The sequence below is a fragment of the Lates calcarifer genome, linkage group LG13 (genome assembly GCF_001640805.2).
Source record: "Lates calcarifer isolate ASB-BC8 linkage group LG13, TLL_Latcal_v3, whole genome shotgun sequence".
Lineage (NCBI taxonomy): Eukaryota > Metazoa > Chordata > Actinopteri > Centropomidae > Lates > Lates calcarifer.
The window spans coordinates 25,142,491-25,165,543 of record NC_066845.1 but is presented as its reverse complement, the minus strand read 5'-3'; the positions used below and the strand labels follow the sequence as shown (position 1 = coordinate 25,165,543).

Below are 23,053 nucleotides of genomic sequence, written 5' to 3'. Positions count from 1 at the left end.
GCTGCTGCTGTATGATGTCTGAAGAGATCCAAGGTGTGAAAACCAACACAGATCAATCCTGATTATTATGGAGAGACAAAAAAATGAATGTACAGCAAAAACATCTTTAGTCTTTAGTCTCATAACACAACTCTTTCATCAGTCAGAGGCAGAGAACTGCAGCTTGACTTGACTTCAGGTGAAACAATATCACCCTGCAGACTGAGAGTTTGGCTTGTTGAGTTCTGCTAAATCAAAAATATTGTGGACTAAATGTCGCAGGACAGTTATTTCTTGTAGTACAATCTCCTGTAACAGCAGGAGGAAATGTCTGAATGCATGACTCTGAACAGCAGCAAAAAGCCAAGAAGAAGCAGCTGGGATGAAAATGATTTAGTAGAGGAGAAGAGCATGACTCTAATGATGCACTGTGCACCTTCATATGCAAAACACATTTTTTCCTGGCTTCTTGTTTTTGGGTTTTGACTTCATGAGATTTTCTTCCTTTTGTTGCCTGGATTCACATTTGTGTTTGGGATTGTTTTCTTTTTATTTTACATAAATTATTATTATTTTCACATGTCCTCAGCCAAAATGATCTGCACTACGCCAGAACATGAGCGGCTTTAGATTTACGGGTCTAAACACACATTATTAGTCAAGTCTTTGTTGTTATTAGCAACAACACCAGAGATTTGTTTGGAAAAGCTGTGCAGTTTGCATTAGCAACAACAAACAGAGACAAAGAAGCTTCTGTAGAAAGGTAAAGACCGTCAGAAATGACCAAAGGATATACACGTGATGACTCCCTGCACGCTATCGTACAGTAACAGTTATCGTCCATTTCCCACACAACACGTACTCAGTGTAACAAAGAAACAGCCCTGCTCCTCAGCCACTGAATAAATCCCTCCCTTCTCAAATGGAGAGATAAATCTGATGGTGGTCGGGGGTTAAACGTCAAGCATGAGTAATGTCTGATTGTTATTTGGAGCTTTGTTTTATTTGGAGTCTTTTCCAGTGAAGCCTCATCTCTCCTCACAATGCTTCATTATTTGTGACGCTCTGGTTTAATTCCAATTACCCCTGTTAATTAGGAAATCTCATGCTCTCTGATCTAGGGGTTCATTTCAACCTAATGTCATTTGCCAGGTTGTTTACTTTCGATTAAAGCCTTTTATTGTGAAATTAAGTGTTACATTTGTCTCAGTGAGGTATTTATCTGTGATGGTAAACATCCTGAGTGATGTCCTCTCGCATTGCATTACCCTGCGTTTATTCTGCATTAGTGCTGCTGTCAACTCTTTCTTTAGGCATATATTAGTACCACATTAGCATATTGTCTTATCAGACGTTTAGGTACCAAATTATTCTTTCCAACGGCTGTGGAGAGAACAAAACGTGGGCCTTCTGCAATGCTGAAGACCTTCAAGGATGTGTCATCTTTTGGCTCTTCTCAGGCATTTAATTTAACACTGAACAATGCAGTTTGACGGCTTTTATTAGTTTCAAGAAAGATGTTCTCACCATATTCAGTGTGGCATTGTAAAGACAAAAGCAAAAAAAACGGGAAGCGTGAAAGGATGAGTACGTGTGCATCTGTTTGCTCTTTTTTTTTAACAATACCAAGCAAATGTTTGCTCTGCTTTACATACTAAAATCAAGAGACAAAAGATGCAAAGAAAGAAGCTGCTAAATACATATTTCATGTACAGTATAAGACTGAATACACAGTCTGGTGAGTGACTCATACTGTCAGGCACAGTGTACATTTTTCCATATCGTTTTTTTCCTCACTACAAGATTTTGAAGCCATCAGACCTTTTTCACCTCTTGCAGAATCTAAATGGGTCATTGTGCTTATCTCAGGCCATAATCAGCCTTCCCTTATTTCCTGAGAGTCAGCCATTTCCTCTCTTGGATCGTTTCCACGTCACCAGCCTGCCCAGTACATACTGATACACCAGTGGCAGCCAGTTTGCTGCTGATCCTATGGCATGGCTACTGTCCAATATTTAAACCTGTATTTAAATCTGAAGAATATGATGTGTTAGTCGGTTTATTAGGAACACCTAGCTAAAACTAATGCACTCTAATCCATAAATCCTCCCCTCATGAAGGTTACAATACACCATTAACAGATGACGCCATGTTCTACCTCACATCACTGTATTATCAACTTTTCAGCACCGTCTGCCAGAAACCTACAAGATAAATGTTATCTCAGGCATCTGAGCTTAATTGAACACACTCATGGGAAGAGTTTCACAACAGTCTGCTTCAGCAAATGCATTACTGATAACATCATTTAGACAAGACCTAATTACAAATCTGAAGTCAGTTGAACAAACAGAAATCAATGGCTGCCTGAAGATAGGAAATCTAGAACCATGCCCTGCTTTGCAGAAATGCTAGACAGTAATGTAAAGTACACGTGTGTTTCATGGTACTGCTCCAAAAAAACACTCCATTTCCCATAAACCCTCTTGGTTCTCATTGCGTAGATGATGTTTTAATCATAGTTTTTCTCTGTGGATCTGTGGAAGATGATAAACATATTGGAAATGATTTTTTTTTCCCCCCATTAGTCGTTCACTCTTCTACCATCTGCCATTGAGAAAAACTCTGAGAGAAACTTGAGCTTCCATTTGCGCTGGAAGAGCATTCCCCACAAAATGTGACCCAGTGGCTCACAATGTAAAAATGCAGTGTAGAGGCCAGAGACAGGCTGCCAATCCTCTCAGCCATGGTCTTGTTTGTTTACAGTAATTATACTCATGTCTCAAAATGAATGCAGTAATTACTGCTGACTTACTGATGTTAAAATTCTACATGTAGCACCTTCATGCCAGTCAAATATTGAAACTGAAAAGCAAATATCTATGTCCAATTTCCAGCGTTTTACTTGGCTTAATTTCCCATGCAAACAATCACCTCGCAGCATCCTAATTGAGCCCTGAGAAACCGGCAGGCACTAACGCCGAGCTGCTGAGGAAGGAGAAAATAAACCCGTGCATGTATTTCTGTGACCTCCAAGGACAGCTCTGCCATGCCATGCCGTGCCGTGCCATGCCAGGCTACGGCAGGCAAGCAGACTGTCACCTATACCCTCGGTGGCCCTCGGCTTATGCCAGCCTTGTCCTCGTTTTTTTTTTCCACCTCCCTTTTACATCCATCCCTCTCCCTCTCCCTCGCTCTCTCTCCTCACTCCATCTGACGGGACTCTTCCAGAGCAGGTCCGTGGAGTCCCTCTGCTCACAGTCACTTAATTAAACGCTCCCACAGCACGGTCTACAACGTGACCGACGGCTGTTAAATTAAGATGCTGTCACAGCCGGGGCACGGAGCGCTGGCAGGGTGAAGGAAGGGTAAAACGGCAGAGGGAAGAGAGAGGAGGAAGACGGGAGGCCGCGTCTACGATGACTGCAGTTTACTGCCTCACATGTGTTCTTCATCTGCGTGCTTTTCTTAACAGGCATTTTAGGGGGAAAACCTCAGCTGTCTTACTCCAAAATCCCCTCAGATTCTCTCTGATTTCTCTCCTGACACAAAAACAAAAAGGTCCTCCCCTCCTTCCTCACTTCTTATTTCCTTTTACATCATAATTTCATTGTCATAGGGATATTCTGTCGGCTCTAACCCTATCACAAACTTCTACAACCTGAAGCAGAATGCTGAGGCTTTAAATCCTGCTCTCTCCTCTACTGGTTGTTTATAGAGTACAGTCCAGAGATTTACATTCTTTCTACTGATGCTCTCATTTGTTACTTTGTGCAAGAAGATCATGCACATGTAAATATGTCCTCCATAAACTTTATTTTACTTGACAAACAACTAAAGGCAGAAGTATTTTCTTTTCGGATGAGGTTGATTTTTTGCAGAGGCTGTGCTAAAATGACATTCGAGATCTTGAGCAACATCCAAGATGCTTGTAGGAGGTTCTGTTTCTCTTCTGTGTCCTCTTTTCTTTTCACTCTTGAGATCAGTAACTACTACTTTTCATCTAAAATTTCAAGATTCAAGACAGAACTGTCCCCCGACGAAAAATTATAAACATGTCTTTTATAAGCTCAGCAGCAAATATGCTTTAGCAATAGTCTAGAGGTCCGTCAGATAATACCATTAACCTCCACACACACCAGCTCACTCAGCCCACACGTCCCCCTGGTGAGGAACAGATGAGAGTGAGAGGAACAAATGGAAATCCAACTGGAAATCCAAACGGACTCACAAGAACTCAAACGCCTGCTCTCTGTTTTTGGCTTGCCTACTCTCGTGTCTTTTTCTGCAGGACTCCGAGGGTTTAATGTATGGTGATGCATCATTCATTGCGCACCTTGTTTGGACATTTTGTGGACAGCTGCTTTTAGAAAACAATACCTAGAGTGTGAAGGTGGGGGTGGCAAATGAGAAAAAAAGATTTGTGAGAAAAAAAAAAGACACACACACACACACACACACACACACCACCTCTTCAAAAAGTGCCTGAGTGAGCATCAGAATAAGGCCAACCTCCCCCTCTCTCTCTGCCACCTTCCTCTACCTGCTGTCCCCAGTCGATCCCCGGCAAAACTTGGCGGCAGATGTTGCCGTGCTAAGTTGGCTCTGAAGTGCCTCCCCTACTCCCCGGTCTCACCGACAACACAGTCAAACCACATTAGATCTCTTTATTTGTGCCTGGGGCAAGTTCGGCACTGCAGCTGTGTCCACCCCCGCTCTACCTTTGGTGTTGAAGGCCCTCAGGCGCTAAATGTGAGACCACGAAAAAAAAAAAAAAAACTGTTTCACTCTCATTTTCTGTCTCTCTTCTGCATCTGCTGACAATCCAGCAGTCTGGCTCCGGGCGCCAGCACTGAGGGAGGGGTCAGGAAAGGAGACTGCTGAGAGAGAGGGAAGGAGGGTGAGGATGGAAGCTCGGCGAGGAGAGAGGGAGGGGAGAGGATGAAGGGGTGGCATGGACACCCGGGTCCCCATGCTGAACAGATGTCTGCGACAACCTGCTTCCTTACACCTGTACAAGTCCTTGTAACCCCGCGGATGCAGCCCGCTGAAAAATTCATGACCCTGGAGGTTTCCTGTCCGCCATCAAAGACCGCTGCCCTGCCTCCCCCGTCCCCTCTCTCCCGCCTCCCCCCTCCCTCCACTGCTCCTCTTCTCCATGTCACTGCTGCCCACACTGCCATCTACACCCAACCTGCCACCGGATGGTTCAGACTCTTCACATTTTGATCGAGTCAAGTTTACCTGTAAAGCCCAAAATCACACACCTGTCAAAACGGGAGCCAGACAACAGACGGCTAACAGCAGTGACAGTTAGTGACGCCTCTTCAGCTCTCTAAAAAAGACGAGGAACGGAAACAAAACTCGTAAAAGAAAACAGACGGACATCTTAACAGAGGAAACAAACACAAACTCCTCCTCTGTGGACGATGGCAATTATAAACACAAAGTTTTTACAGCTGAAAGAAATCCAGGCAACAGCAACAAATGTTGTCAATTCGATCAAAAATACAACAAAACTGAAATCAAGGAACAGTTCCAGTCTGAGTTATCGTCACATGTCTTTTGCTGTTCCACTACAAAGAGAAAACACACTGACACAAATATCAGTCTTACATGTCGTCGTACAGGCGACAGCACGACGTGGGACAGTTCTGATTTATTTCCCGCTGCCACACTTGAAAATTTCTCATCTTGGAAAAAGAAACATGAAACCACACTCTCCATACACGACATCTTAGTGTCTGTCTGACTTCAACCATGTGCCTTCTTTACCATGGACCAGTTTTACCTCAGATGGTGAGTCTCATGTAGTTGGAACTAAGAAAAAACTTTGAGGAGAGCTCCTGAAATGGAAATTTGAACATCGACAGCTACTAAATCAACCTTGAGGTGAGACGGTTTCGTCACCATACAAGCTACTCTACCACACTGTAAAAAGTCAAGTTTTGACCGGCAGACTTGGGAAAACTGAATCAGCTTAGAGGCACTTTATAATCTACGTGTTGAGTTGTTTCACTTTTTGGAAGCAGTGAAATTAACCAGATCACTGTTGCTCAAAGACTCAAAGTGAAAAACTAACTTAAATTACAACTTGTTTGCCTTTTAATAAAAAGCATTTGTATGGTTCATTGACATGCAAAGAACGCTGCGCAGAAATCCAACTGTAAGCCAGTGGGGGATTTAAAAACATCCAAACTCACTTAAAAATAAATTTTGTTTTCACCAAGATTCAGTTTCCATTCACAGTCCACTACAGCTCAGTTAAGATGTCACTTTAGAAATACACAGCATTCTGTTTGATTCTCTCCTGTGTCTGATGTGTACAGTCTTGATCACGGACTTAAAAGTGGAGTTTGGCACGGTGATCGGCGTGTGAATGAAGCGGTGTGTCCGCTGGCAGCCTCTCCTGTTCGAGCCTAAGTGCTTTGACACAACTGGTTTACTCACCAGCGGCTTCATTCTCTGTTTTCTACACTTTTAAACAGTTTGCTCGGAGCGACTGAGGTGACCTCATGTGTGGGAACATCTATCATCTTTTACTCAGTGGGAGCTGCAGCCATGATGTTTCCACATTCTGCTTAAAACTCAGACAGTTGGATGAATAGTGGGCAGAGGGAATTGTTGTCATTTCAACATGAAAACAAGGGCCGTGCCAATAAGCGTACTGCAGGAAAATATGCAAGTTTGGTCATCGCATGAAAACCCTGGGCTCATCATGAAGCCTCATAACACAACACAAACAGCACCAGCCCACTTAACAAACTGTTAACAATTTATCATAGCAGTGAAACTGACTTTCTGCCCTCACGCAGGGCGGTGACTTGCTGAAGGACACCTCAACAGCACACACACAACTCCTGAAACAGGCCACTGGTTTCAAGACAGGCAGTAAAGACTGGCCTGCACTGGTACTGCTTTAGACTAACAAACACAGAAGGCAGAGTTTTGCTGATTTGTAGATCAAGAGATGTCTGGCTGCAGTTGTAGCCAAGCCTAATTTGGTTAAAGAATTTGTAGATTTTTAATCTGCAAACTGCCACATTAATGTTTCCTGAGAGTTTTTACAGAGTTAATTTTTCATGGTGCATCTTCTGGCATTTGTTGAAAAGCACCATGACGCCCTGAGTAGCAACTGTCAGGCTCACAGCTGGCCAACTGGCTCCATTTTTTCCGTGTTCTTCGTAGTGGTGAACGTTATTCCACTCGAGGTGTTTGCAGTCTGACATCATTCTCTGAACCATTTAAAACTCTTATGGTGCATGTTCTCAGACCTCTGTGAGGAGGAAGTGCCCACCACAGTGGATAAAAGACACCAGGGACTAAATTTATACAAATTTATACAGTAAGCATGTGTACAGATGTGTCATTTTTTCCTATTTGCCTGTACAGCTTCTGCAATATTTTACTTCAGGGACAGAAGGAAAGAGTTTGGAGGAGTCAGTTGTTGTTTTTCCTCAACCTTTATATTTGATTTTCCCTTTATTTGGCTAAATGTTAATCAGGTTCTACTTGTTCACACTCAAAAAAAGAGCTGAATGCAGCAGTAATGTGGGCTAGTGAGGAGATTTCTACAGTTATTACCACTGTATAAAGTTTGTAGGGATGACATCATAAGAAGAAGGCAATGAAATGGTAGCTGTGAGCGTTTCTGGACCTAAATCTGGTCTAGAAATTAAACAGAATCACTTCATCACTTTTCATACATCTGCAATCTGATTCTAATCGATGGCATTCATTTTAAGATTAAGCTCAGTGTCCACAGCAGACGGCATGGTCTGTCAGTTTGACTGCAGCCTTAGAAAGCTAAGAAAATGTGTGTCGGTTTGTACGACTGATATGTTTCCTCTTCTCTGATGGAGGTTGAGGAAAGTCCAGAGTTTGACCTTATTTGGCTGTCCCTGTCATGCTTCCTTTGAGTTGTTGCAGCTGCAGCTCACATCGACCCGATTAGGTAACAAGAACACAATGCAAAACTTGTGCCAGCAGCTTCCTCTGCTGAGACGGACTACACAGATTACTGTAACGCAACAGCTTAAGCACAATAGACAGCAATAAAACAATGAGCTCTTAAGTGTAATTTAGTGGTGACTCAAAAGATTTGAAAGGGTAAAAATACATTTAATCGTCAAAAAAAGAAGACCACACTGCTGACTGAAGCAGGATATTTTTATGTTTTGAATACAGTAAACCACACAGATGACCACCAATGAGACTTTGACTCACTCCCTTCAGGCTGCAGGTTTGTGCAACAAAAAAACCCAACGTACCACTATGACGCTCATTCACTGTATCCCACACACACCCTACAGTAAAACACGCACACACTCTTTGCTGTTTACTGAATCTACACCAAAATTTTGCGTGCCTCTGCATATTTTCTTCCTCACGAGTATGGTTTGTGTTTTTTAATAAACTTTCCACAGGGAACAATGGCATGTTAAGTGGTGGAACCCATGCATTTGTTTCACGGCTGGTGAAATTCAGGGATGATTTTTAAGGTTCTTGTCACCCACTTACCTTGTCTGCAGAGGTGGGACGCATGAGGGAAACTCGGTCATACTGCCGCCGCAACAAAGCCCACAAAGCATCGAGACGACCCTGATGCAACAAAAATAGGACTGCGTCTCAGTATCTTGATATAAAACTGAGGCATCAGCATGTCCAACTTATTTTCTGACAAAAATAAAAGTGCTCACCTTGATGGGAGTGTACCATTTGTTCTCCGTCTGGTGGTAGGTGGGAGCAGGTTTCGGGGTGGGGCGTTTGATCATTGGCTCCTCTACGTCCTCTGGTATGGACACTATGGCGTTCTTGGCCTTCTCCAGCCTGGCCCCCTCCTCTGTTGAGCCCTTTTCACCCCAGCGCACCTGGACAGGTAAAACAAACCAAGAGACACAAACAGATTATTCTCTTCCTTTTACAATCATCTTACCATAAATGGACAAAACTACGTCCGTCTGTCTGTCCATTGAATTTCTCGACAACCACTCATCCCATCGACTTCAAACTTGGCTAGTGTATTGCTGAGGATCCAAGGAAGTGCAGTGTCAACTGTGAAGTTTTTTAAATGAGCGGTTCTCGAGAAAGCTTGATTGAAAGCGTGATTTTCTCAGACTTGACAAATGAATTCCAGAGCAACATTTCTCACAAGCTGAGTAGGGCTCACTCTAAAACTGATCTTCATGGTGGAGTTTCCTTTAATCAGTGATGAAAATAACTGTTAATTGCAGTCCTTGATTAAAGACCAGTCAAAAAAAAATCCTAAGTTTACAAAAGAGCATCCATGATGGCCCGTAAGCATTGGACGCTGAACACACATTTGTCCACAGAGAAACTAACAAGCACGGGAATGGTTAAGGATAAACATTATGATTATAACCATTATATCACTATATATCCATAAGAAAATTAAATGACCTGAAAACCTGTTTTTTCTTTTATTAATAAGCATATTTACATGCTGTATAACGTGTTATTGTGTGTGCGTGAGCGTGTGAATGCAGGCCTGTGTGTTAGTTAAGCTGTCCTGCTTTTTAATTGAATTCATCACATCTGTTGCCAGGATGAGATAAAAAAAAAAAAAAAAAAAAAAATCCACCATCGCATGAATGGGGAGAGGTGATTAATTAGCGACACAATTTTCAAGCTGTAGGTTAAGCCGTGACAATATAGAACAGCTTTTCAGAATCATCTCTGGGATACATCCGTGGCCTGCCGCATCATCAAGAAAAGAGAGGGCTGCGATGAATAAAAGATACGTTGTCACCTCGGCCCGCTCAATACACGTTTGAAATATTGGCAGCGGCAAAGTGGTGGAGGTGGAGGTTGTTTTTCTCAGCGTGATGTCTTAAATGTGGATGCAGAGGAGAGGACAAGTTGATCTCAACAAGCACCTTGTTCTCCATCCACAGGGGGGAAGCTTCAGAAGTGGAGACAGGCCTGTCGATGGGAATCAACCTGCCACAGGAAGACGAGAGAGAGGGGAGATAGCCCGGCTCATATCTCGCAAACACTCGTGGGGATGAAGTCAAGAGGTAGGGGCTCCCTGAGGATGCTGGGAAATCCCTGCAATGCCACCAACTTCCTCGGGGCTGGTAAGCGGTAGGGGGTACAACAGCGAGGGGGGTGGAGGAGGGGAGCTCGCCTTTAAACCTGGATTCCCCACAGAGGAGGCGGATAACAAAGGGGCTGCCAAGGTTTGGGAGTTGAGAAGGGGGAGGTGGAGAGGAGAGGTGGGTGAGGTGGGTGAGGTGGATATGTCAAGTTGACAGGAGCACTCAATCCTTCATCCCGGCAACGACTTGATCCAATCAGGCCCGGACGGCGAAGGACGAGATGGCAGGGCCTGTCACGTCGGAGGCATCAGAGGACTGACGAGGACAGCGGTACGGTCGGCCGGCCGGTCAGTCCCTCCTCCTGCTGCCTGCGTTACTCAACAAACTTCTAGCTCCAGAGAAAAGACTGAACGTCAGCAGGTTTCTCTGACCGTGATGCAGGTTTACTGGATAACAGCCGTCAGAGATGCATCTCCTCCTACTGTCTAAGAATCTGATCTGGTCTTTGTAGGATTCCAGTCGTTTCGTTCTCTGACTGACAAAATGTTCTAACATTTGCTGCTCACATATTCACATCAAGTGACATCGAGGAGATTTATGTGTCAAACATAATGTGATGCAAGTGTTTCACCCTGAAAGTAACATGTCGGGGGATAATGTTTAGTCCCTGACCTCCATGCGTTTGATCCCTCCAGCTCCTCTTCCTCCGTAGTACGAGGCGTCCACAGTCGGCCACTTCTTCTTGGGCAGCTGCTCAGGCTCCTTAGAAAGATATGAAGGGAAATTTAGAGACGAATACTCAAGTACTGCAGCTGCAGTCATCTGCAAACTTTGATTCTATAAACACCAACATTTATCAAATCTACTAGCTTGACAAAAGGAAGGTAGTGCAGGACTGTGCTTGCTATTGTTCTTTCTTTCAACTATTATCACTAACATTTGAATGCATTTCCTTCCTACAGGAAAGACTCATTTACGTCACTTCATCAGGATGGAAAAGACACTTCCGTCCTGCTACAGCCATAGATTCTTTCTATGTGATTTGATTTCCTCAAAATATTTCCTGCAGTATTTTTAATCCTATGGAGATATTCAGACTTGCAGAGGGTGCATACTAAAGACCAAAACCTGTTTGTGCATACTGTGATGACAGAGATGTGAGTCAGATTTGTTATGTCAGTAATGACCAATGGCTTGTTCAACATAAAAAGGTCATAAAAACAACAAATTTCTCAGTGTACTAACATCTCAAACGTTTTGAAATGTCTACGTGTAAAGCACAGAGCTGAGACCATAAAGTGATAAGCTCTGTAAGTAGTGGGAAACATCGACAAAAGTCCACGTGCCATCACCACTAAAGTTAGTGAAACCTGTACACAAATGAAATGTGGTTTTAGACTGAGTTATATCTTTAGAGGTCTTAATGCTAAGCTAGGCTAACCCCTCCGGACTCTAGCTTCATACTTCAATCTTTCTATTCTATTTTTGAAAGAAAGCCACTAAGTTTATTTATACAAATGTGGAAATGTTCCTTTAATTTCAGTGTCCTCAGGACTCTGCTTCATGATTCTTATTTTCTTCTACAATACTATAAGAGTAGATTTTTTAAAAGAGTTTTTTGGCATCAATCTAATTATACTGGTGCACCACATTCATACTCACAGGTGGTGGAGGACGGGAAGGTGGAGGAGGTGGCGGTGGGTCTTTGATGACCTGGATAAACAGAAAAAGCAAAAGAGCGTCAGCACAAAGTCCATGGAGGGACGTGTACAGACACACAAACACACGCTCAGGCCTTGTCGAGACAAGGCTGACGGAGGTGATTAGTGACAGGTGACTGAGACAAACAGAGACATCCCTGAGCTTGCTGCACGGCAGAGACGCCGCCGCCGCCGCCGCTGCCAGGCTGCTTTGTAAATGCAACTGGCGCCCCATCGCCCCGCTGACTACTGATTACAAGGATTCTGCTTGTAAACCAACATCAGGGGCCCCCCGTGCAAAATAAAGAAAAGCTGAAAATCAACTTGTTGACAGGGGAGTCTTTGGGGCGAGCGCTGCTGCCCGTTTAGCTCTTAATTAATTGGATGGGGTTCAGTGCTCCCAAGCAATCCCCCCAATCATAAAGTCCTAAGGAGTTAATTAGCTCCAATGAGATACAGAGGAGGAGGCTCGGGCTCGGCTCCAAGCCCTGTCTGGGCGGAAGATGAGTAGCAGCACACACACACACACACACACATGCTGACAAAAAAAGGAAAACACACACTCATACCCGCGACACACCTCTCCCACAGCAGAGTGACCAGCCCAGCGGCATTGTTCATGACAACACTGGATGACATGGCACCTGAGGAGCAGGTTGTCCACAATGTGATTCCACTCAAGGACAAGATGCCTCGACTAGGTTTTTCAGATGTGCACGGCAAAGCAAAGGGGCAGTCTGACAGTGGCATTTGTCAGGTGTCAGTCAGACGCTTCACATACAGATGTCCCAACTTTTTACTGCAGGATTGCTGAAGACACCACTGCCACTCACTCCATCTGTGAGAGGGATCACGCTGGAGGAGACTTTATTCTGTGTTTTCGTCATCTGCTGGTAGATAGTGAGAGAGCTCTCTGTAGCTGCAGCTCTCAGAACACAGAGGTCTGTGACCACAGATGTAGCCTATACATGGTGTTTCCTTAAAACATTTTCCTGAACTAAAAAACAATTTGAGTCATTCTAGACTAAGAAATGTGAGACATTTTTGCAGGTTGCACATGAATTTCTTTAAAGGTATCATTACATTTCAAGAAAATGCAAATGAAAATAGCAAAAATCATCTGGTTCCACCTTTGCTCCAGTTTTCTGTTTGATATCACTGTAAACAAAATATCTTCAGGTGATTTGAAGACGTCACTCTGAGCTCTGACAACGTGTAATAGTTTATGTGAGATTAAATGATAATGAAAATGAGGTGTAGTAGCACTTTGCTAAAAGCTGAAGTCGATAAGAAAGGAAAACGTTTCCTGTTCACTTCTCCACACACGTTTTTTTTCCCCCAGGGTTGGTGTATGATAAAACCTCCTCTCACAGGAGTGGACGTTAGCACTACACACACAGCGTCCGGCCTATAAATACTGTACATATAATTACAGTGAGGACATATCTCAAGTTGAGGTGTGCGGCAAAGTGGAAGGAGGACCTTTGTCCATTAGTCATCACAGACAGATACTACACTGTCATTGCTGCTTGTGCATTTGCTAAATTGGTTTTGGAGGGAAAAAAGAGCAATGTAATTATGGCATATCATAGATCCTAACAGCTGTTTCATTCACCGTTAAACACGGGGATACCATCACATTCACCACATACTGTTGTCATTAGAATAATGAAAAATAATCAATTAGTGTTAATTAATTGCTCTTTGACACACAACTGGCTGTAAGCAAATCCAGTAAAGGTCTTCCAGTAGCCTCTCCATACGCTGATTAACATCATTTCAGCCACACCTTACGCAGACAGGATTATCTCTTTTTATGAAGAGCAGCAGATTTCCTGGACATATTGTGGGATAAATAAAGCATTATACAAATGACGGGGCTCTGCTGCTCTTTCCCAGCTACCTGATGGACAGATGTGAAGAGGAGCTGCTCAGCGACGTGGCGGCATAATTAAAAACTAAACCGCAGGATGCTTAGCCATCTGACATCAGCCCCCGCAGCTCGCCACTGCAGCCATGACACCGGGGGGAAATCAGACCAATCGCAGGAGCTCGGGGCATCGTCCCCATATGGCTGTCTCCGTAACTGTCCGACTGGACCAGATAATCTGCTCGTTCCCAACCTCAAGCCCAAACCGTGTTGTGTCAAGCTGTTTCGTGAGGCTTATCGTGATGGATCAGTGGCAGGTAGCATATTTAGAAATGGTTGTGTTTAGAACTTTGGACACATTAATCTGTTTTTAGAAAATAGAGATGATTCTGAGGGAAACAGAAACAAAAGAAGATAAAAGTTCTGCGTCAGGGAGCAACGCTGACAGCTTCTAAAATGAAATAATCAGAGATTATTAACATATTAAACACCAACTGAGTTGAAAATGTGTCCAAAAGTGCATCCAATTTAGCCGTGAATCATTTGTAATTTGGATAAACCGCCGATGTTATTCGAAACTGCATCTCCAACCCTAAATCCTTTGATTTGAACTAAAGGCTACGCCACTCTGAGTTTAATTTCCAAACAAATCATAAACAAAGAAATTACCACTCCACAGCTTGTATGACCTCTCTCCTGGCATCAAGCCATGTGGGAGAGAGACAGAGAGAGAGGGATTGTGGGAAAGAGGTTGGGTGTGTGTGTGTGTGTGCGTGGCCTCATCCTGACTGCTGAAACCTGGCAGACTGGGGGTTTAAATATTAACAAGCCACACATGGCCCTCCTCTTCTGCTGCGTCCCTCGATGGAAGGCAACAGCAGCTCTCTCCACCAAGACAAACACGTCCGCGGCCAGACATGCTGCAGGGGGTTTACATTTTAATGCCTTTGTTGGTTTTCCAAAATATGCTTCCATCTCATCCTGGATGGGCTCCCTTCAGGTCCACAAAGCCAGGTGACGTCTATCATTTAAGGGGCGGCGTGGGTGAGCGGGAACGGAGGTGGAGTGGGGAGCGGGGAGGGGGTGGGAGTTGGATGTGGAGGGTAAATTTGCCTTTATCAGATCTCAGTAGAAAAAAGCAGAGACACAGAAAAAAGGCCGGGGTGCACCATCTGTACCCCTCTGTCATTGCCCCAAACGATAATCTGTTGTGGATTTTTGTAAATGGTTAAGTGGGTGAGGCTGTTTTTTTCAAAGGAGGTGAGGAGTTTACAATGGTAGTTTTCATGAATATCCACAACTAAACAAAAGTTTAAACCGTGGATTAAATGAAAAAAAAAAAAAAAGTACAATCAAGTTGCTGGAAGGGAAACAATAAAGAGCTCAGAATTAAATCGCAGATTCAAGGCTTGTTAATTAAACACAGCCTCAAGTTCCACTTTAACAAACACCCTGTTCACATGGGACCAGTAACATGTGGCGATCTGTGGGACTAACGAATAACCTTCCAACCTACACAGTTCCACAAACACAGTTGCACTAACTAATGAAATTTCTTCTTTATTCACCAGAGCCTCTGAACTCGCAGCTGCACCAGTCAAGACTTTATATTTTGTTCTACGACTCCAGTAAACTGAGGTTTATTCTCAGTATTAAGAACAGTTGACTGCTCAGTGTCCACTCTACACGACATTTCACTTGTCCACTGAATGCATCTTTTGCAGAAGGTTGAGCGTAAGGAAAAGCAGGTAAAATCAAAGTATGATTAAATGTTAAATAAATGAATGAACAAGGTTTAAATAGACTATACCTCAGTACTCATCCCTCCTCCTGAGGTAGAATTAAATCAGTCAAAGAGCACTTCACTGCATTCATACAAATTTACATCAGTGAGATTTTCAGCCAACATTGGCTCGTTTTCACTGTCTTTTTACACCTAAAGGGCCCTGGAGACATATTTTCTCAATCAGCTTCTTGGCTTCGCTGACAAAAACTTACATGATGAAGGACTGAAACCTTGTTAATAAAGTGAGTACAAATGATCGGCTTTGCTTCAGTCACAGCCAGGAGAATGTGATCCTACGCACCTGTTAATAAGACTTAACGTGAGGAGGAACTTGGTGAAATTGTTATATTTTGTCCCCCACGATTTATCCCATCCTTTAGCAAAGCAAGACAAGGAAGGAAGTTAGCAATCACTGAAGAAAAACAAAATGTTAAGAGGAAAACAAAAGAAAACAAGAGGTAAAAACAAAATGCAGCAGAAATTAAATACTGGTTGACAAGATTAGCTTTAGGAGTTCTGTGTTTACCACCACAGAGTAAGTATTTTAAGCTGCAGCATGGACATGGCAGATTCAAATGTGATTAAACCACAAACAATCTCTGTGATTATTATTAATCACTGCGGTCCCCAGGTAGGCCTAATATTAGTCCTGCACAAACAGAGATTTTGTTAACTTTGTGCAATCTGTCACTCACATTTTTCTCCTGCTAATCTCTGCCTTGTTTTGTTGTTGAAATAGTTTGTTCACATAAAACAACACTTCATCTCTGTGAGTGTGATCACGTGCATCAATCAGCCACTGATCTGCAGGATGTGGGCTCTCGACTTCCTGTTAGAGGTTCTCCCTCTGTGGTGTTGCTAAGCCGCCGCGGGTAAACGAGGTAAACGGGAGGTGACAAGGTTGAGCAGATGTTCAACACCAATATTGAGCACACTGTTTATCGGCGGCCTCAGATACAGCGGAGTCTGACCTGACCTGCTGCTTACCACTGGTTTATGGTTACAGCTTTGGGCTTTCTCAGTCAGAATAAACCTCACATGAACTGAGCCGCTTTCCCAACTACAGTTTCAGTTGAACCACTTCTTAAAACACACTGCATGTGCAACACCAGGAAGTTTGCAACAGTTTAAGATTTTAAAAAGCCATCCAGAGAGTTAGCGTTATCACAGGACTTGCTGTTATCTCTGGGCAAAACCAGTGTAAATGAATCATTAGCTAAGTTGAGTTTGTTCAGATTTGGTCTTGAACACTGCAGCGATACTCACCACTGTGCAGCAGAGAGGCCAGAACCACCACATGAGGGCCAGAGCCACGAGGATCAGCAGCACCAGGAAGACGATCGCCACCGCCAAACCATCCGACTGAATGAGACAAAGAGAACAGCGGTGGATTTCTACATCAAATATCAAATAAAGACATCAGACAGTCAAATCACCGCCATCCAAACAACTGTGTCCTTGGAGATTTCACAAAGTCACATCCAGTTCTGTTCTGTGTTCGCAGGGACGCATGCAGACATGTGGGGACAAGTAGAGTGTGTAAATTTATGATATTGTAGATTTATTTTATTCACAGCAATCTGACTAATATCAGCTTCAAGAAATGTTTCAGTTTTACCACTGAATGTTGCTGATAATCTGCTGTATGTGAACGCATCACAGTGAAGCCAGGAGGAGGGAGTTCTGCTTATAATACCACAATCTGAGCAACACTTACTGAAACTTTAAATGAGGAAGTCGGCCTCGTGTCAGGAAAGGGCAGCGTGAGGTTAAAGTAAGAGGAGTGCTGTGTATGTGCAGGTAGAAAATATTCCTCTTCATATCATTTCATTTTGTTTAAAAAGTGATGGTGATCCAGACTCACACATGTGGAAGCAGTGATGGTGTAGGCACTGGAGATGAAGGACTTGCCGTTGTTGAGGCTGATGAGAACATCCATGGTCCTGAAAAGAACAAGTTCAGCCAGTGTCACAAATAATTATCACAGATCTCAGTGTTTTTGAGAAACAAAGGGAAGCTAGCTGCTGTAAGGAACATCAGCTGATGAACTGGTATTAGATTTTCATTTTTTTCATGTTCTAATATCAATATCAGTATTTGCCTCAAAGGTCAAATATCCACTGTTTTTCTAATGACAGAATAAAAGGCTAAATTGTTTTGTTTCACGAGCAAATTCTGTTTAAGAAGAAGTAACAAGTCCCGCGCTCACATTAGCACAATGCTCACCACAGAACACAATGGTCAAACTGCGAAGGAGGAAATCCTCTCATTACCACAGCCGTCAGAGTGTGTGTGTGTGTGTGGATAAAGTAATCTGACTAGCAGTAACAAGGCTCGTGAACTCCTATGACTTATTTAGAGGGAAAAATGCGGAGGCCAAAATGGGTGCAATTAAAACCCTAATGATGAACGGCACCGCAATTTCCATATGTCTATTACGCCCAATCCAATTACCACAGGTTTAATGAGAATTCAGGATATGGAACAAGTGAAACGCCTGAAATCCTCCCTTCAACACAAAAAAAAAAGAGAGAGAGAGAGGAGAGAAAGAAGTACGCAGAGTGGTATTGTGTGTGAGCGGCCAGCTGTGAGTGTGTGGTAGCGTACAGGGGAGGCCTGCATAAAAACTGCTGCTGCGGAATAATAACAAGAGAGCTCTCTTTGCTTTGGATTTTGCCTGAGGCAGAGCCTTGGGCCACCAATTCTCCTGTGGTTCAGAACAGATGAGCAACCAGACCATGTGTCCATTACTATGCGGTGTATTCTAAATAGTCTAAACTGACTCCTTTGCACCTTTCCTTATTTACCCACACTAAATATTTAAAAGACAATTCACAGAACTTTAAAAACCAGATGCACTTTGACACTGAAGCCTCCACTTACCTTTTTTAACATGTATTTATTTTTATTAATAATATTTTCTTTTTTATTCATTTGATACGTGATGCTGATTGTTGAATATTTAACCAGCTTCTTTAAATTAATTAAAATATCTGTTTATTAATAAAGCTACAGCTACAACAGAATAACTAACACACAATGGACAGGCTCAGTTAAAGAAGTCAAAGGCAGGGAGAGGAGGATTCTCGAGAAGATTTAAGACGAGGTTTAAGTGTTTTGAATTTTAGGTGACACTGCAGATTAACTCTGCTGCACTAACAGCAAACATCAGTTTATTCTCTGAATCCAGTCCAGCCAAGACACAAAGTTAAGTACTTACAGTTCCACTTTTTTCATTTTCATCTCTTTGTGTCTGATGTACAGTAGATTACTGAAACGCTGCACGCCTCTGCAGCCATCCCAGGTCCCTGCATGTTAACTAAGTGCTTGTGCTGAATGGGTGAGGGGAGAGGCTAATTTAGTTGACACCCTCAATCCGTGATAATGGTGGGCAGGTTGTTAATCAAGCTGGAGGTGTGGACCCCGGCGTGTGAAGGAGGAAAGCTCCCAAGCGAGTTACACTGACGAACGCTCGCCCACCCCCACCCCCCCGCCTTTCTCCTGACATCGCTGGACATCCTTAACGCACCACAACCCAACCATAGTCAGCCAGGCCTTTTTTCTTTCTCCTTGAGACACTGACTGCTAATTTACAGAGTTACTGTTGAGTAGGCAGAATCTGCTCCAGCACAGAGGCATAAGTCATATATCCTCTTCTCGTTTTCACCCTTTTATTTCCAGGAAAATTACCAAAGGAATGACAACATCTATTAAAGCTGTTAGCTGTGCCACTGTTTTACAATTAGTGCTGAAATGTTTAGTCAGTCTATTTGTCGCTCAGCAGAAAATTAATCGACTGTTTAAGTCATCTATCGAGCAAAATGCCCAAAAAAGGACCAGTACTAAGACTTAACAAGACGGTGATGTTCAGGCTATAAGAAGCAGAACACGAGGGTTAAACAGTGAAAGAGGGAACCGGATGACTTTTAAAATAAAGCTGGATGAATAATTTAAAGCAACTCTTCCTGTCATTTAACTTTTACGCAGCCAAAGCCAGTGAGTGACACCGAGGAGAGAGCTGCAGCTGCTTGGTGGGTTGGTGGTTATGTTTGAATAAATGGGAGATGAGAGGGCAGGTTGTCACGGGGCCGAGGGATCAGTCAGAATTTGGGTAGAAAGCGACACGGGCTCCCAGGGACACCAGTTGAATGGCAGAAGGCTTCTTCCCACCGCAGATCTCTGGCACCGCGTCGGAAAAACTTTGTCCCTGGGCTCGCTCTAATCTGTCAGAAAGTAGGCCCCGCTGTGACACTAAGCTTTGGTGATGCGATACAGCTGGAGCGGCTGACAATGGTGACGCTAATGGCTTTCAAACTTCCCTTAAAGATGTGAAAATTGAGGAGGCTGAATAATTCACAGCGGAGCATATGCGAGGACTGTCACTCGACATCCAGGAGCCATCACTCTGCACGAGTTTGTGTGGCAGAAGTTCTGATGGAGGGAAGGAAACTCTGCTGATGGGAGGGATCACCTCATGAATCCTGGGACCAGATGAGAAGTCCTGTTCCAGAGTGAGACATCCACCATTTGGAGAGTGTGACGAGCTCTCTGAAGGACTGACTGATGGTACAAAATTAAAACAAACTGATGGTTTTCTGACACAGCAGCTGGTAACTTCACAGATAATACCAGCTCCAACTACACAGCTACACATCGCGTGATGTACAGTTTTTGATTTTTAAACGTATTTATTTCTATCAGTGTCTATGTAAATTAACTGGTGTAGATCAAATATCATCAGGTTTCTAAAACACAGCAGGATGATTTACAAAATGATCAGCTGTGTGCAAAGTGTCTCCTGATAAATCACAAAATCATAAAGGACTGAGAGGTAGAAAAAACTAAATTCTAGTTTATTTTTTCAGACTTTTCTTGTGAAATCCTGGGCGCTCTAAGGCCTTTAAATACTCGTCAAACTGAACTGCTCAGGACAAGACACTGCATCATTTCAAAGGATCACAACCTAAAAATGTTGAGAACCAGTGAACCAGGATCAGTTTATTGCTTATTTTTGTTTTTCAGGACCGAGAGCAGCTTGAATCATCTGATTTTACACATTGAGGACCTGAAGCTGACAAACCGCTGCATCCTTCAGTCAAACAGAGTCCGTTCCAGCTTCATCAGATGATAACAAATCACTGCACATCCAACATGTCTGTGCCACATGGAGGACAATCAAACAACAGGACATTTCTATCATAAACATCCTCATGCCCCCACAGGAGCAGATGGAGCGATGCCGCTGCTAGCAGCAGCCCTGGGACAGCCTGTTTAATTATTGATGAGCGTTAGCATTAGCTACTGTACCTGCTTTGTAAAGCAGGTGTCGACTCCCGGCTTAGTTATTTTTTGTCCTCCACCATTATTGTGAAAACACCAGGTGAGGACATGCTGCTGCTAGAGCGCAGCCACTTAACCTCTCGATCGGCGCCCCAGCAGGCTGTGCTGGGTTTCCTAATGGGAATACACATGGGGGGAGGAGGAGGAGGAGGGGGGAGGCAGAGGGGAGGTAAGGAAGGGCATCAGCAGATGCCAGTGTTTCAAGCCTGATGCCACAGCTGTCAGCACAGATGATGCCTCTCCGTGAGTGCTCCTACACAGTTCAATGACCAACTGAGGACACTGTGATTCCTGGACATGGAGCCGGGGTGCAGAGCCGCCTGCTCAGAGTCCCCGGTGGGACAGGAAGCTGCAGCTTCCTCAGCTCGAGCAACTGCTCTATCTGAAATATGCTCCAAAGCAACCCATATCTGTGAGGTCAAGACAGAAACTGCAGCAGTGCTGGCTGAGGAGGAGGCCCCATGCGTAACAAACACGGGTGAAAAGGGGAACCAGGGAATCGATGTGCAATGAAAAGGTGATTCTTCTCCGGCTGAGTAGAGCTGTGTTAACAGAGCGCCCTGTGCGCCGGTAGCAGTGATGGAGCAGAAGCAGACAGATGGACGGAGACGGAAGTTTCCGAGCTCCGTCGTTCCATGCAGGTGGTCCGGGGTGCAGGGATTGTCAGCGCATGGTGAATTATTTAAATGGGGAGCGTGGAAAAGGGAACGGCTGCATCTGTCGCACATCCTTTTAAAGCCTCTCCAACAGATGTGTTTACTCACCACCCGTACCAGCTAACTACTTAATGGGTCACCACTGGCAGCCAAGAGTTAATTAAGCAGGCCTTTTGCAAATGGCAGGCACGTAGCGTCAGCTCAGGTCCTATCAGGGCGTAGCAGGCGCTGTAGGCCTGTGGTTTACAGATGTAGTCGTTCAAGTTAATCTTTTTACTGTATCTTGAAAGACATGAGATTTTCTTTTGCTCTGCTGATTCTATTCATGAGAGAAAACCTAGAAAATCTGCAAAAACAAGGAGTTCTGCAGTAGCTGCCTCTGTCGCTCCAGCTGTAATTAATGTAAAGCATTTTCTTTACACTGCTGATGAGTGAGAGAAATCCCACTTAAATTATCAACTGGAAAAAGGAAAAGAGAAAATGGAGGCACTTGCCAAAGCAGCACAAGACTCTAAAACTGTTATTCTAATAATAAAACATTTTCAGTTTGCTTCTGGATCCAGATCTTTCTCATCAACACACAAAAAACCTGTTAAAATGTGCAACAATGATTTATCAATATGTGGAAAATTCATCGCCAACTATTTTGTTAACTGAAAAACATAATAATTGATACAATTAATCATCAAAAACATGCTGGTTCCAGCCTCTCAAACGGGAGGACTTTCTGGTTTTATATCATTTTAAGTTTAAATGTCAAATATCTGACCTGTCACCCTGGACTCTGGTATTTGACATTTAATACAGTAAATGATTAATTAATATAAAAATACATAATGAAAATAGCTGTTACTGCACTGTACATTTTCCTTGTTTTTCTTCCACAGAAACATGAATGCAGGTCTAACTGCACCTTTCACTTCCACATTTCAGCCCTGTCCGTCTGCCTCTGGCAGAATAAAAACATGTTATTCCTGAGCAGTTTGAATTTAAAACTGAGCAGATTATGTGAGGTGAGGCTCAAGTTGATTTGCATCACCGTCGTCATATGATACATAATCTGTTTTAGAGCTGAAAGACCTTCAGGAGCCAGCGGCACTCGTAATCATACATTTTTGATTGGATTGCAGTCAGGACATGAAAATCTGCTGTTCCATCTAGAATGCCTTAGCGATCATCTGTTATGGTTTGGGATTAAAAGAGATGACGTTAAAGTCAAACAATAGCTATGCAGCCGGGAATAAACGCATATTTACACTGTTTTCACTTAAATCTTCCTGGGTTGTATGTATGGGTTGTTTTTCTGTCGAGTTACGTCTACAAATGTTGACTGCGTCTTTATTCTACACCAGACTCCTCATCCCTTCAGCTACTGTTTTAACATACAGCTGATTTATAGATTTAGGAATTGTTTATCTGCACGAAAAAAGTCACAGACAAAATAAAAACTGTGTATGTAAGACTAAGAGAAACCACGAGGATTGAAACGTCTTAGATAAATATAAGAGAGATACGGGTGATGTAGTGTAAATTAAAAAGAGAAAAAAAACAGCACAAACATGCAAAAATGCCCGAAGAGAAGGGGAAACTGAATTGTTTTGGAAGAGAGGAAGTATCTGTGTGAGCGCGTGTGTGTGGTTTTACAGAAGACGACGACATGATAC

General features: G+C 43.4%; 1 protein-coding gene across 2 annotated transcripts in view; it reads right to left on the bottom strand.

The window, feature by feature from the left end:
- antxr2a (ANTXR cell adhesion molecule 2a) overlaps positions 1-23,053 on the bottom strand; it is a 68,270-nt gene that overhangs the window by 23,624 nt on the left and 21,593 nt on the right. For both annotated transcript variants that reach the window (XM_051074935.1, XM_018682324.2), the window contains exons 11-16: positions 17,258-17,336; positions 16,660-16,755; positions 11,700-11,750; positions 10,710-10,799; positions 8,679-8,849; positions 8,500-8,580 (exon numbers count right to left, since the gene is read on the bottom strand). In XM_051074935.1, the coding sequence (XP_050930892.1) occupies positions 8,500-8,580; positions 8,679-8,849; positions 10,710-10,799; positions 11,700-11,750; positions 16,660-16,755; positions 17,258-17,336 (568 nt within the window). The remainder of the gene's footprint in view (positions 1-8,499; positions 8,581-8,678; positions 8,850-10,709; positions 10,800-11,699; positions 11,751-16,659; positions 16,756-17,257; positions 17,337-23,053) is intronic.